A 12983-nucleotide genomic window follows, 5' to 3' on the forward strand; every position below is an offset into this window, starting at 1 on the left:
AATTTCCTTTTCCCGCTATCAAAGCACGTCTCCGGCTAAAATTCATTTGTCACATTTGTGTTCATTCTTGAGGAAAATAAGTGATATTCCGTTTCCTGCCACAGAATCTTCCCCTCTTTCATAGCTACGATGTCTGGGTAAAAATAGCTCACATTTTTTTTGCTTAAAAAATAACGGCTGCGCAAATTTTATGGTTAGATTTGTTTCAAATACGAAGACCGCGCCTCCTAACTAGTAAGGCGGGATATACCCAAGAAGCGAGGAGCTGTGATAGAGAGAAGCCTGCAGAGACGTTCCCCTGTCAGACCCCGGGGTCACCCAAATCCCAGGGGCATGGTCCACTGCACCCCGGTAAGTTTGGGGCGGCCGGGTCAGTCCAGTTGCGGCTTCCGGACCCACTTCTCAGAGAGCGCAAGAACTCGCTTTCCCAGCAGACCCCTCGCGGCCCCAGCGCCCCGCCTCCTCGTGGTGCGGCTCCCGGCGCGTTCCGGGTCCTGTCACAGCGCGGGCCCGCGAGTCCCGCCTGCGGCCCTTCCCCCTGGCTCCACGCTCCTTCCCCGACTCCCGCGAGTTCCAGTCCCAGCTTGCAGCTCCCCAACCCCGCCCTCACTCGCGCGCGCGCTCCCCGCCCCGCCCCCGCCCCCCCGCGTGCAGCAGTCACAGCCAATGAGGTTTAGGGCCGCGTGCGCAGATTCAAACGGCGGCTCTTGAGGGAGGCTGGGCGCGAGATTCGGCGGTGCGGACAAAACCCTGCAGGAGGCTGCGAGCGCTGCAGAGCTGCTCACTGCGGGGAGAGGGCGGGGGTCGGCGCCCGCGGCGGAGCCGCGCCTGGACCGCAGCGAGGAGGCTGAGAAGCGGCGGGAGGGGCCGGCGGAGGGCGGGAGCGCGCCTCCTGACATGTTGGGGGCATCCCTGACCGGGCCGGGCCGGGGCTAGGAGCGGCGCCCGGGCCGGGGGCGGGTCGCGGTCCGCCCCTCTGTCCCTCCGTCCTGCGCTGCCGAGGACCTGCGTTCCGCACTCGGCCGCCTCGGGGAAAGAGCGAGGGAAGAGGCGGGAGGGTCGGGGAGAAGGAGCATTCGCCTGAGGCTGGAGGAGGCTGACCTGCGTCCCCGCCCAGCCCGCGCCTATGCGGTACTTGAAGGATGGCGAAGAGGTCGCGCAGGTGGGTGACATCCCTTTCGGCCAGGCCTATCGGCACTGTCTCCGTTCAGATTCAGTTTTCTGGTTGTCCCCACACCAGACCCTCTCCAATCGGAGCAGAGGTTTTCCTTTTCGCTGCCACACAGCGTATTCATCCCTGTTGGCTGGAGCGCAGCCGCGACGTGTGGAGAGTTGGGGACCAGCGTGTTTAAGACGTAGAAAGAGTAACAAATACTCATGTTGCTCCTTTGAGTTGATTGTTCCCACAGCGCACGTCTAGATTCCTAATCTCTCACGGCCACTTCTTGGAGGGAGGTTTCTTCCCAGGTAAGTCTGCACTCTTGGGGAATATTCTACGCAGGTAAAAGTAATTGTGTCCTGCCTGAATGACTTGAAAATGGGGTTCTCTCTTCTGAATTACAATGCCAGTCAAAACAGGAACTCCGTGACAAACCAGGGCGGGCATCCCTCCGCCAACTTTGCTACCTTGAAAGGTTATGGAAAATCCTCTGAGGAATAGCTGAGGAGAGAGGATCTTTTTGATCCTTTCTGTTATTACCATTCTCATGTTTTGAGCATTATGTATATATATATTCTTAATACTTCTGCTGGGAGATGTCACACTGTTACTACCAGTAGCTTGATCTTAAAACAAAGTGTTTTATTCACTCAATATTTTGAGTGTCCATGTTTGATTCTGACTGTGTTTCTCAGAGGTAGGACACGTTTTTTGTTGAAAAATGTGCTATCCTGAATTTGTGCATTTAGGTCTTACTTTTACACTAAGAAGTAGTTACTCCTGAATTGCAGTAATCGCTTAAATGAGAAAAATTTGCAGTGCCTTTTAATTTTCAGTTTTATAAATAAACCTGAAAAAATATTTGGCAGAATTTCCAAATATTGTTATTTATTTATATCCACAGCCTCAGTCTTGAATTGTATTTCCTGAGTTGAAATTTAGTACCAGGAATCATTTATAAAAGATTTGGGTTAAAATTGGCAATAGCTACACAAATTCTTTGTTATTCATATATTAAGTATCTACTGTAAGATTGTTCTGCAGAAATCAGCACAAAATGTTATTATTAGCTTATTATTTTGTAGCAACTTCAGTATAGGACATACCCTTGAGGTGGAACAAATGTATACACGCACACACCTCTAACCCCTCTAGAATGGGCTTTTCAACCATGGCACTATTGACATTTTAGATCAGATAATTTTTTGTGTGTGGGGGGGCTATGTTCAGCAGCATCCTTGTCCTCTGGTCAATACAAGACAAAGTCTTTACTTCTCACAGCCATGACAATCAAAAGTGCCTCCAGACATTGCCAATATCTTTTTTTTTTTTTAATTGGGGGAGTGGGAAGGGTAAAATCAGGTAGGTTAGAATTACTAGTCTAGAAATTCAAGAACTCAGTTAACCTATCCATCTGCAGGAAAGACAAATGAACAGCTCCTGTAGTGTTTGTGGAAGTACTGGTTTAGGCCTTTTGAATTTTTAATTCTAAAAAATTTAAAAGTAACTATTAAGCAGTTAAAGTGAACATGTCAATTACAGAAATTTATTTGTAGATAATATGTAGCATTATCTGCTTAACATTGACTTAATCTTATTTGAAACAGTTTCTTGGTTCATTCTGTTATCAGCATTTAGCTAAAGTCATATTTAGATATTGTTGTTTGAATGTCAAAAATCTCTCCTCTTGGGCTGGGGATATAGCTCAGTTAGTAGAGTGCATGACAATGCCCTGGGTTCAATCCCCAGCACCACAAAAACAAAACAAAAAAGAAAAACCTCTCCTCCCAGTTGGATTTTCTATCTTTTCATTTCATAGTTGTGTATGTTCCATAATAATATTCCAGAAGGATGAACTTATTTAGTGATTAGCTTGTCTGTATAAATTTTCTTTTATTGATAGTACTGTAAGCTTGAGAACTAATCATTAATTGTATTGTTGGCTTTTATTCCTTGTCAACTGTGTAATTTAATTGAAACATTATGGAGTGATTTATAGAGGCATTTGTCTGGAATAATTAAGCATGCTGAAGTGAAGCTATACTCCCCTGGGGAGTATACAGGTAGAGGGATGTAGTGAGAAATTATCATCTCTGAATGGTTCGTTTCTTGGGGTCTTCATAGTTGAGTGAATTTCAGGCTCTAAACTGTATTTCTTGTGTATGTAAACATGACTCTGTATCTTAGAAGATAATGGAATGTGAAATGTTTTGAAGAAGAAGTAATCTGTTCATCAAAGTCCACTCTTGTCTTTTGGCTAAGAATCTTAATATATATGAACTCAATTTATAGTAGAAAGGGAAAGGAAATCATTCAGTCATTTCAAGGTGTACCTTCAGATCTCCAATATATAACCATTTAATAATTTGAATGAAAACTATACTTTGTTGTGTAAAATTTTTGCATGAGTATAGGCATAAATCCTATAAGATACTTTTTCTGTGTAATCTGGAAAAAACACCTAAGAGTAGAAAACCAAGTGGTACCTCAAGTGTGAAACAACTGAAGGATGTTGGCTCTTTTGATCTTTTGTAATAGCTGGAAAATCTCATTGAAATTTACATAAAGAAAAAGGCTCATTTAGTACTGGAACTTAAAATAGTTTTAGATCTCACTGGGGGTTTTAATGACAGAATTTACAGGCATCATTAAAATTGGGATATCTACTATTAACTGGGGTTACCTATTATTTACTTGATTTTTAAGCGTATTTCTGCAATAATTAAGTTTAATTTTTAAAGACCAGTTCTACCATTAAAAATAAACTTTAAAAAAATTATGTGAGGGAGGTACTGAGGAATGAAATTAACCAAATTATGTTATGTGCATATATGAATATATAATAACAAAGCCCACTATTATGTATAAGTATAATATACCAATAAAAATGATCTAAATTTGAAAGATCATTTATGTAATCCCAATTACTTGGAGGCTGAAGCAGGAAGATTGTGATTTCAAGGCCAGGCAGTGAGAATCTGTCTAAAAGCAAACAAACCTACAAAGCCTATTCACTAGTAACACATTATGGTATTTATACTTGAAATGATCAATGAGTATACCAAACTGAAAAGGTGAAAACCAGCTTTTACTTTGGAAGATTTTATTTTTCAGTGGTTGTGTATAGCAATTTTGCTATGTTATTTACAGCAAAATGGGTGGGGGTGAAAGTATAACAAAATATGGGAAATGATTTTTTAATCAGTTGTGTTATTAACTGGCAATATTGCTTTGGGAAAACAGATAAACTTTGCCCCCTGTTTTTATCTGTTAATATAGGGAATATGGATTTTATGGTCTGTAAGGTAGATCTTGCTTAAATGTATATCCTATTTAAAAGACATCTTTTGTAATCATTTTTTTCTCACTTAAGAATGTGTATATTCTAAAAGAATCAAATAGAAATGTTCTTTGTTTTAATGGATTGCTAGGTAGAACATTCTTTAGCATTTCAGTTAATTGTTAATTGTCAAAATTTATATGGAGTCAAATTTGTCTTACTCTAATATTACTTTGCACAGTCCAGATTTGGAAATAAATATTCATGTATGCAGTACATTGTATTAACCACTGGGTGGCCTGATTTCACTTTTTAAAATCAACCTGGTAAAATTTCATCCCTGAATGCAATGGACTTAAAATTAAATGCTCAGTTACCATGTCATCAAAAAGTATAATAAAGATGTATTTCTTGATTATGACAAAGATTTCAGAACAGAGGCAGTTTGTGATTAAAAATGTGGTCAAGTTGAAGTAATTTTACTACTGCAGTTTCTGTGGAACTACTGATATTTATCTAATTTTAAGCCATTAGTTACTTTTCCAATAAAAATTAATTTTGAAAAATTTTCAAATTCTTCCTTTGGCTACCTCATTTTACTGTTTTTTTTTTTTTTTTGTGGTATAATTGTTATCCTTTAGAATCAAACCTCTCCCAACTGTTTTATGTTAATATCATCAACTGAGGATAGTTTGTGTATTATTTCATGGGTGAAGACATGACTATCACATCTTGTTGGCTTATATCTAAGATGTAAAGTAATCCTTAACCATTTTCCTGGCCTGATGTGTTGTAGAACTTTTTAATGCTTCTTTTTGCTGTTTCATAATTACCCTGATTGTTTTGTTCATTCATAATTTACAGAACTATTTCCATTTGAATGTGGTAGTTTGGTTATATATTAGGCATTTATAGAATAAATACTTTCTTTGATTTACAAAAAGGAAACTGGCAAAAATACTGGAAATCAGATCTTAAACTGGAGAAATAATTTTTTGCTTTGTGACTGGAGAAATAATTTACCTTCTTTTGCTGTCTTGATTAATCACATTAGGCTAGAAATGGTTCATTTATTTAACTACATATAGGAAGCTCAATTTCATTGAATTATTTTATATTGCCAAAATTGAATTATTTTATATTGCCAAAACTGATTACTACATTACAGAAATGCTGACAGATGGCATAACAAATAGAAAAATAGAGCAGATCTGTTTTGATAATTTCCAACTATTATTGAGCAATAAGATTGTTTCATTTTTAAATGGTGAAAGTGGAATGTTGGTGAGGTTACTTATGGAGATATCTTTTTTTTCTTGGCAAATTATAGGATTTCTTGGGCATCTTCCTATTGTAGGTAGTGGTGATACATTTTTGGGATTTTCTGTCACACTTGAAAGTTACATTCTTTCAATAATCATTCAAATATATACAGAAATGAATGTGGTCCAGTGGTAGAGTGCTTGCCTACCATGTACAAGACCCTGAGTTCAATCCCAGCTTCACACATACACACACACAATAGTAAACTGATGCCAAAACTAAGTAGGTCAGTTAGACTCTAGGAAAGTCCCAGTAGTAAAGAGATGATTCTAAGAATTCTAATTTAATGTTCCCTCACACTCACCAACTCAAAAACCCAGCTTCCTGACAATGAATGGACTGTATAACTCATTGTCTGAAACTTATGACCATGTTGAATGTAAAACATAAAATGAAACCTCATGTAGATATAGAAATTTCTCACGAAGTATGTGGTTAAAAAGTAAGGGGCAGAGTTTTAAGTGAACAAGTTTTTAGGAAAATTATTCCTTGATCACTGGTCTTTTTGACCAAAGTAACATTTTTGCACACATATGCTTTGTGACATTTCGATAAGAACCTTAAGGTGAATTTTGTACAGAATAGATGTGATGTAGATGCTTTTGTGAATATTCAAGACTTATGTGGGCAAACTCCCAAGTTAAAATTTATTTTGACTTAGAAATAACCTATTTAAAAAAATCGGTCTCACACCTGTAATCCCAGTGGCTCAGGAGGCTGAGGCAGGAGGATCATGGGTTCAAAGCTGGTCTCAGCAAGTGTCTATAAATAAAATACAAAATAAGGCTGGGGATGTGGCTCAGTGGTTGAGTGCCCCTGGGTTCAATTCCCACTATGAAAAAAAAAAATCAGTCTCAAATATGCGGTTATGGAAGCTTATTTGGATGTGAGGGGAGGGAAGGACAGGAGAACCTGTGAAAAGCATGCCTGAAGGTTGTTTGGGGTGTCAGAAAGTGGTAATGTTATTGGCATTTCTAGGGAAGGTAAAGCAGCATAGGAGACACCCTCAAAGAACTCCTTTTGTACTGAATTTTTAAAAATGTTTGTTTCAGCAGGTTCTGCTTCTTAAAATTCTACCACTGAATTTGGATTCTGAAAGTTCATTTTAACAAATGGGAATGCCTTCCACCTCCTCCTAGAGGTATTTTTTTTTTTTTTTTTTTTTTTTAGTTTTTTTTTAGTTTTCTTTCTCATATTCCCTTTGAAATCACACCTATATTGAAGAAGGTAGTTTTGGTTGGGTTTGAAGGGAATGAGGCAATTTTGGAATATATATAGCACTTGAGGGAGATAGAAGGATAGGAAGATTGCTCGTAAATCTTACAAATATTTGAATGAACCTGAGAGGTGAGCATGGTAAATGTGGGCTCTGTATTCTTAAGCTTACTGTTTGGTTGAGGAGGTTGTGATAAACATTAATAGAAGAAAGGGTAGATGCTCTGAGTAAACCACAGTATGAACCTTTATCTGATTTAGTAGCTTAGAAATTTATGAAATCATTGGACTATGAAGCATCTTCAAATTAACAGTTTGCTCTTGGTAATCAGGTGACATTTCAGACAGTTGAAGATGACTGCCAGTGGCAGGTATTTCCTTTAATTAAACCTGTGTTTTTGTTTTGTGCATAGTTTAACAAACATATGGAAGTAGGACTGGCAGATTATTGTTACAAAGAGAGATTGGCTTCAGGGAAATAGAGCATTGGAAAATTAAAGTGCTTTGAAATACAGAAAGAGATAAACACCTTGAAAAGGAAAATAGGGAATCTTAATGTTTCCCCTGTTCAGATGTGAATAATTTTGATCCTTATCACGTTAGGGAAAAGGTTTTAGGAGGGAGGGGGGAGGCTATGAAAAGTTACTGGAGAGTGAATTTGTTGAATAATGTTACATGCCTGTACCAATATACCACAGTGAAACCCACTGTTCTGTATTATTATGTACAACCAACAGCAAAAAGTTTTATCCCTATGAAATTTGACAAGTCAGAGGAAATTAGAGGTTCCTGCAAAGGATCTGTAGGCAATATATGTTAAATCTAGGACTTTGTATTTCAATCTGTAAGATTGTATATATTATATTTAGATATTAGGCACTCACATGTTCTTGACTATATTACAATTAGGTTAGACAAATCAAACATTTGCTGCTTTAAATCAGAATGAACTTTTGGAAAGAGTTAAATCTAGTAAGGCAAAAATAATTTCAAATTCTGTTAGATAATCAGACTATGCAAATAATATAGGGCCACTTCTCTGTGTCAAGTGTTGTATGAGGTGTTCATTCAAATATATTTTCTCATTATTTAATTTCATCCCTAAAGCAGCACTGTTGATAAAGGTAGACAAACAAGTTTATTAAATCCCTGAGAAGTTAATATGGTGTGGGTTACAAAGCATATTGCACTTGAGGTTTGTCTTTGGTATCTTCCAGCTTCCTAATACTCTTTCCTGTGTTTCCAGTTTGTTGTAGTAAAATGGTAAACTAATGTACTGTAGAGGTCAGCCATACCATATTTAGGGGACAGTGGGCAAGAAGTTAACTTTTCTAACTCAAAATGTTATATTCTGTGAAATGGCAATAATAATGTTACCACCTTCTGGTTGTTGTAAAGTTTTAAGAGAGAATCCCATGGGCTACCACAATGTCTGGTACTTAAAAAGTTTTAAATAAACCTTAGCTTGTGTTATTTTCAGATGCCCATGACTTTATTCAGTCCTCTGGATACTCAAATTCTCTTAACTTAGTTTATTATAGAGGCTTGCCCTGTTTTTTTGGGCTTTATTGCTTTAAATTCCTTTGTTTTTTTTTTTCCATTTCATGAAAACTCAAGATTCTGACTTTGGCCTCTTCTTCACTATGTTAATTTTCCTTGGGTCATTTCATGGCCTCAGCTATTCTTTGTACCCTGCTGATTGCCAATCTGTATCTCTACTCTAGATCTTGTATCTGAACAGAAGATCCATGTGCTCATTGCCTTTTAGATCTGCTGTACCCAATAGTAAAAGGTGAAAGATATACATGATCTGAAGACTATTGTTGTACCCAATAGGATAGCTACTAGCCACATGTGACTGTGGAGCAATTGTTACGTGGCTAGTCTGAATTGCAGTGTTTTGTAACTACAAAATCCTGGATTTTGAAGACTTAAGTTAGCAAAAAGAATATAAAACATTTAATTTATAATTTCTATGTTGATTATGTTTTGAAATAATTGTATTTTTGATATATTGGGATAGATAATATTTATTAAAATTAATTTCAACCATTTCTCTTTTTTAAAAAAATATGGCTATTAGAATAGGACATGTGTGGCTTGCATTATATTTTTTTTGGGTAACACATCCCCCTATTTCTCAAGTACCTTGAAAAGGCCTAGTCTAAACTGTAGTTACTTTCTCCATTCCCTCCTTCCTCCCAAAGTCCTATTTCTCCTTCATCTGTTCCCTTCCTTAGAAAATAGTTCTAGTTATAATTCTCAAAGCAAGAAATTTTGTTGTCATCCTTGATTCCTCCTGCTTTCATGTCCTTCATAGCCATCAGTTTCAAAATTCCAAAGAATTTCTACATTTTAAATATTTGTCAGTATCATGTACTTCTTTCCATTTACTGTTGTATCTTGGCTGGTCACTTTTATAGATTCTGGATTTTTGACTCATTTACCTCTTTTACTCAAGGATGAATTCTCTATTTTTTAATAGTATTTTTATGGTTTTCATTTTGAAAAATATAAATATTTGTTTAATCTGAATTAATTTTATTGTGAAGTAGGATTCTAGCTTTGAAAAATGACTGCCCAGTATCTTAACACCATTTATTGAAAAGTCTGTCTTTATCCCATTGACTTGAAATGTTGCTGTTATAATTTACTAAATTCCATATGGATTTTTTTTCTGAATGTTCTCTTCTGTTACATTTATGTGTGTGTCTATTAATGTGCCAGTACCATTTTTTTTATACTTATTGTTTCTCTACAATATATTTTTATATATTAGGTAATGCTAATTCTATTACTATTAATTTTTAGACCTTTCATTTCTGTATAAATAGAATCAGGGGCTGGGGTAGTAGCTTAGTGGTAGAGTGCTTGCCGAGCATGTATGAGGCACTGGGTTCAATCCTCAGCATCACATATAAATAGAGGTCCATTGACAACTAAAAAATATATATATTAAAAAATAATAATAGAATCAGTTTGTCTAATTCCTTGCCAAAAATATATTGGTATTTTCATTTATTTTAAATTTATAAATTAATTTAGGGAGAATGAACAACCTCTATAATCCTGTTATCCAAATATGTGGTCTAGATATTTTTCCATTTGTTCGATTTTCTGTTACATAACAGTACTTACAGTGTCATACATTGATTTTATACATTCAAATTATTTCTAGGTGTTTAACCCTTTTTGTCATTGATATTGGTGATGGATCACTTCTTCCATTGTGTCTTTTTGTGTGTGTGTGTGTGGTGCTGGAGATTGAACCCAGGGCCTTGTGCATGTGAGGCAAGCACTCTACCAACTGAGTTATATTCCCAGTCCCCATTATGTCTTTTAACTGACTTTGATTTTTGTTTTACCTTTCCCATTTGTCAGACATAATAATTTCTTGCTTGGGTTTATGACTATTACTAATCGATTTTCCTCCTAGTTCACTACAGTTGTCATTGTTTTTTTCCTAAAACACAACGTATTTGTCTTTTTCCCCATGAAAGTCATTTAGAGAATAAAGATCATTAAAGAATACAGGTCAGACTCCTTAGAATGGCATATAAAATTACGACTTGGTTCCCTGGTGATATATACAGCTTTATCTATTTGATGTCAGTAAGAACTGTAGTTCTTCCACATTGTATGACTTAACTTTTTATACTTTGAATAATCTCATTGGGTGTATAGTATTTAGTCTGAGTAACTTCTTCATTCATACCTTCACACACAGTGATTGAGTTCAATCATTGAATTCACTGATTTAAATAAAATTCTTATTTTACAAATTGTTTTTTTTTTTAATAGTGAGGATGAGGATGATGACCTTCAGTATGCTGATCATGATTATGAAGTACCACAACAAAAAGGATTGAAAAAACTCTGGAACAGAGTAAAATGGACAAGAGATGAGGTAGTTATCTGGCAAGATTTCTTAATTTTGTATTTATATGTATCAATTAATAATATAGTTATGGAAGATATTTAAAAACAAATGTAAGGAAAAGTTGTCCATTAACTATCTTGCACATTGTTTTTATTCTGTCAGAGACCTGAATAACTGACTGATACAGGGACTGACAGAAACAGTATGGAGGAACTTTTATGATAGTGGCTTTAGTCCTAAAAATGGTCATCAGATATGACTTGACAGAATGGAGAGTTATCTGTGTTCAAGGAAGAGGATGGGGGAAAGCTTTCTAATTTTTTTCATCTGTTTTAATAGGATGATAAGTTGAAGAAGTTGGTGGAACAACATGGAACTGATGATTGGACCCTAATTGCTAGTCATCTTCAAGTAAGTGAAGCATTAAGTTATATATCTTACATGACTGATTTTGTACATTTGATTATGTTTGCTGTTTTTTTGAAATGTGTCTACATATTTTATACTTAGGTTTCCTTTTAAAAAACACCTTTTTTTTCTGGTCTGCTTGTAGTTGGTTGCTAATGGCTTAGAGGGTCTGATTTTGTAGTACAGGTTGAGCATCCCTAATCCAAAAATCTGAAATCCAGTTTCTTCAAAATCTAAAACTTTTTGAGTGCCGACATGATACCATAAGTAGAAAATTTTCCGCACCTGACATCATGTAATAGGTCGCAGTAAAAGTGTAAGCACACTAAAAATATTATGTAAAATTTTCTTCCAGTTATATGTCTAAGGTGTGTATGAAACATAAGTAATTTTGTGTTTAGACTTGGGTCCCATCCGAAGATGTCTCATTATGTATAAGCTGATATTCCAAACAAACAAACCTGAAGTACTTCTGGTCTCAAGCATTTTAGACAAGGGATACTCAACCTGTAAAGCATTTGTTCATGGACCAAAAGACTACCAATATAAAACAAAAATAACATTAAGTTTGGGTATGGCTTTATAAATATTTGTGATATTATGTTAAAATATTTTGAGAGAATTTAAATATTAAAATATTTTGATAGCTAACCAGTCAAATCAGGAAGAACTGTTTAAAAAGTTTGCCATCTAATATCTAGATTTTGAAGTGTTACTGATTTTTTAAAAAATTTATCTTTATCAACTATGCTAAAATTTACATACTATTTGTTAGTATGTAATTTTATAACAAAGTATATTTGCTTATACTTTTATTTGCTTCCTAATACCCTGTGGATAGTTAAACAAAATACTTATATTTGTATTTTGGCATTGACTACTTTGTTTTCAGAAACCACATTATCTGTGTTCTTTTTATGTTGTTGTAATGCCTCTCAACATAACTTGAAAATTGAGATCAAATAATGGAAAGAATAAGTTTTGGAGTTAATCTGAATTGTGTTCAAATGTTAGCTCTACTCACTTGGAAAAATTACGTAATGTCTTTGACCTTCAGCTTTCCTATCTATGAGATAGATAATAGTACTCATTTCTATGGTATTGTTGTGACAATTAGAAATAATGTATAAGATGTTTGGCTTAGTTCAATAAATGGAAGCTAAATTAGAAAAATTGTCTACATTAGCTTTATGTCCTTTTAATATGTGTGTGCTGCAGGGACATATGAGAATAAAGAGTAGCCTTAAGATGATATACACATTGATATATGTACAAGCCATAACTGAAGGAGCTCAGTTTGAACAAGAGTAACTTAAAGTCCATTGGCAGATACAATATTTATATCTATTCCTTTATATTTTTCTGTTATCTGTAATCTCTTGTGTATTAACTAGTAACTTTGTAAACTATGAATCCATAATGAAATATTAGGTATTATTATTATTATTATCCTTGCAATACATTGTAGTTCCTAGGTCATGAAAATATTAAAATTAGGCTTTATTTATTAGTCAATTTTGGAGTTTAAGGTGTTTCTACATAAGGTTTTCTCATTCTGGTAAATTTATTTTCCTCTTAAGTGTTAACTCTTAACCAATTTAATTATGTAATGGAGATCTGTACAGATATATTTAGTGTTTTCATGTTTTATAAATATCCTTTTAATGTCAGGCAGTAGTCAAGTCATGCCTTTAGGGTTTTTAAAAACTGTACTATCT

The 12983-nt window shown here is 35.6% G+C and overlaps 1 protein-coding gene across 2 annotated transcripts in view; it reads left to right on the forward strand.

Moving 5' to 3' along the window:
- The first annotated feature begins 782 nt into the window (after positions 1 to 782).
- The window catches only part of Mybl1 (MYB proto-oncogene like 1), a 36160-nt gene continuing 23959 nt past the window's right edge, over positions 783 to 12983 (forward strand). For both annotated transcript variants that reach the window (XM_047556725.1, XM_047556733.1), the window contains exons 1-3: positions 783 to 1162; positions 10779 to 10884; positions 11197 to 11268. In XM_047556725.1, coding sequence (XP_047412681.1) covers positions 1143 to 1162; positions 10779 to 10884; positions 11197 to 11268 — 198 coding nt within the window. In that variant the 5' untranslated portion in view covers positions 783 to 1142. The remainder of the gene's footprint in view (positions 1163 to 10778; positions 10885 to 11196; positions 11269 to 12983) is intronic.

Source organism: Sciurus carolinensis, chromosome 1 (genome assembly GCF_902686445.1).
Source record: "Sciurus carolinensis chromosome 1, mSciCar1.2, whole genome shotgun sequence".
Classification (NCBI taxonomy): domain Eukaryota; kingdom Metazoa; phylum Chordata; class Mammalia; order Rodentia; family Sciuridae; genus Sciurus; species Sciurus carolinensis.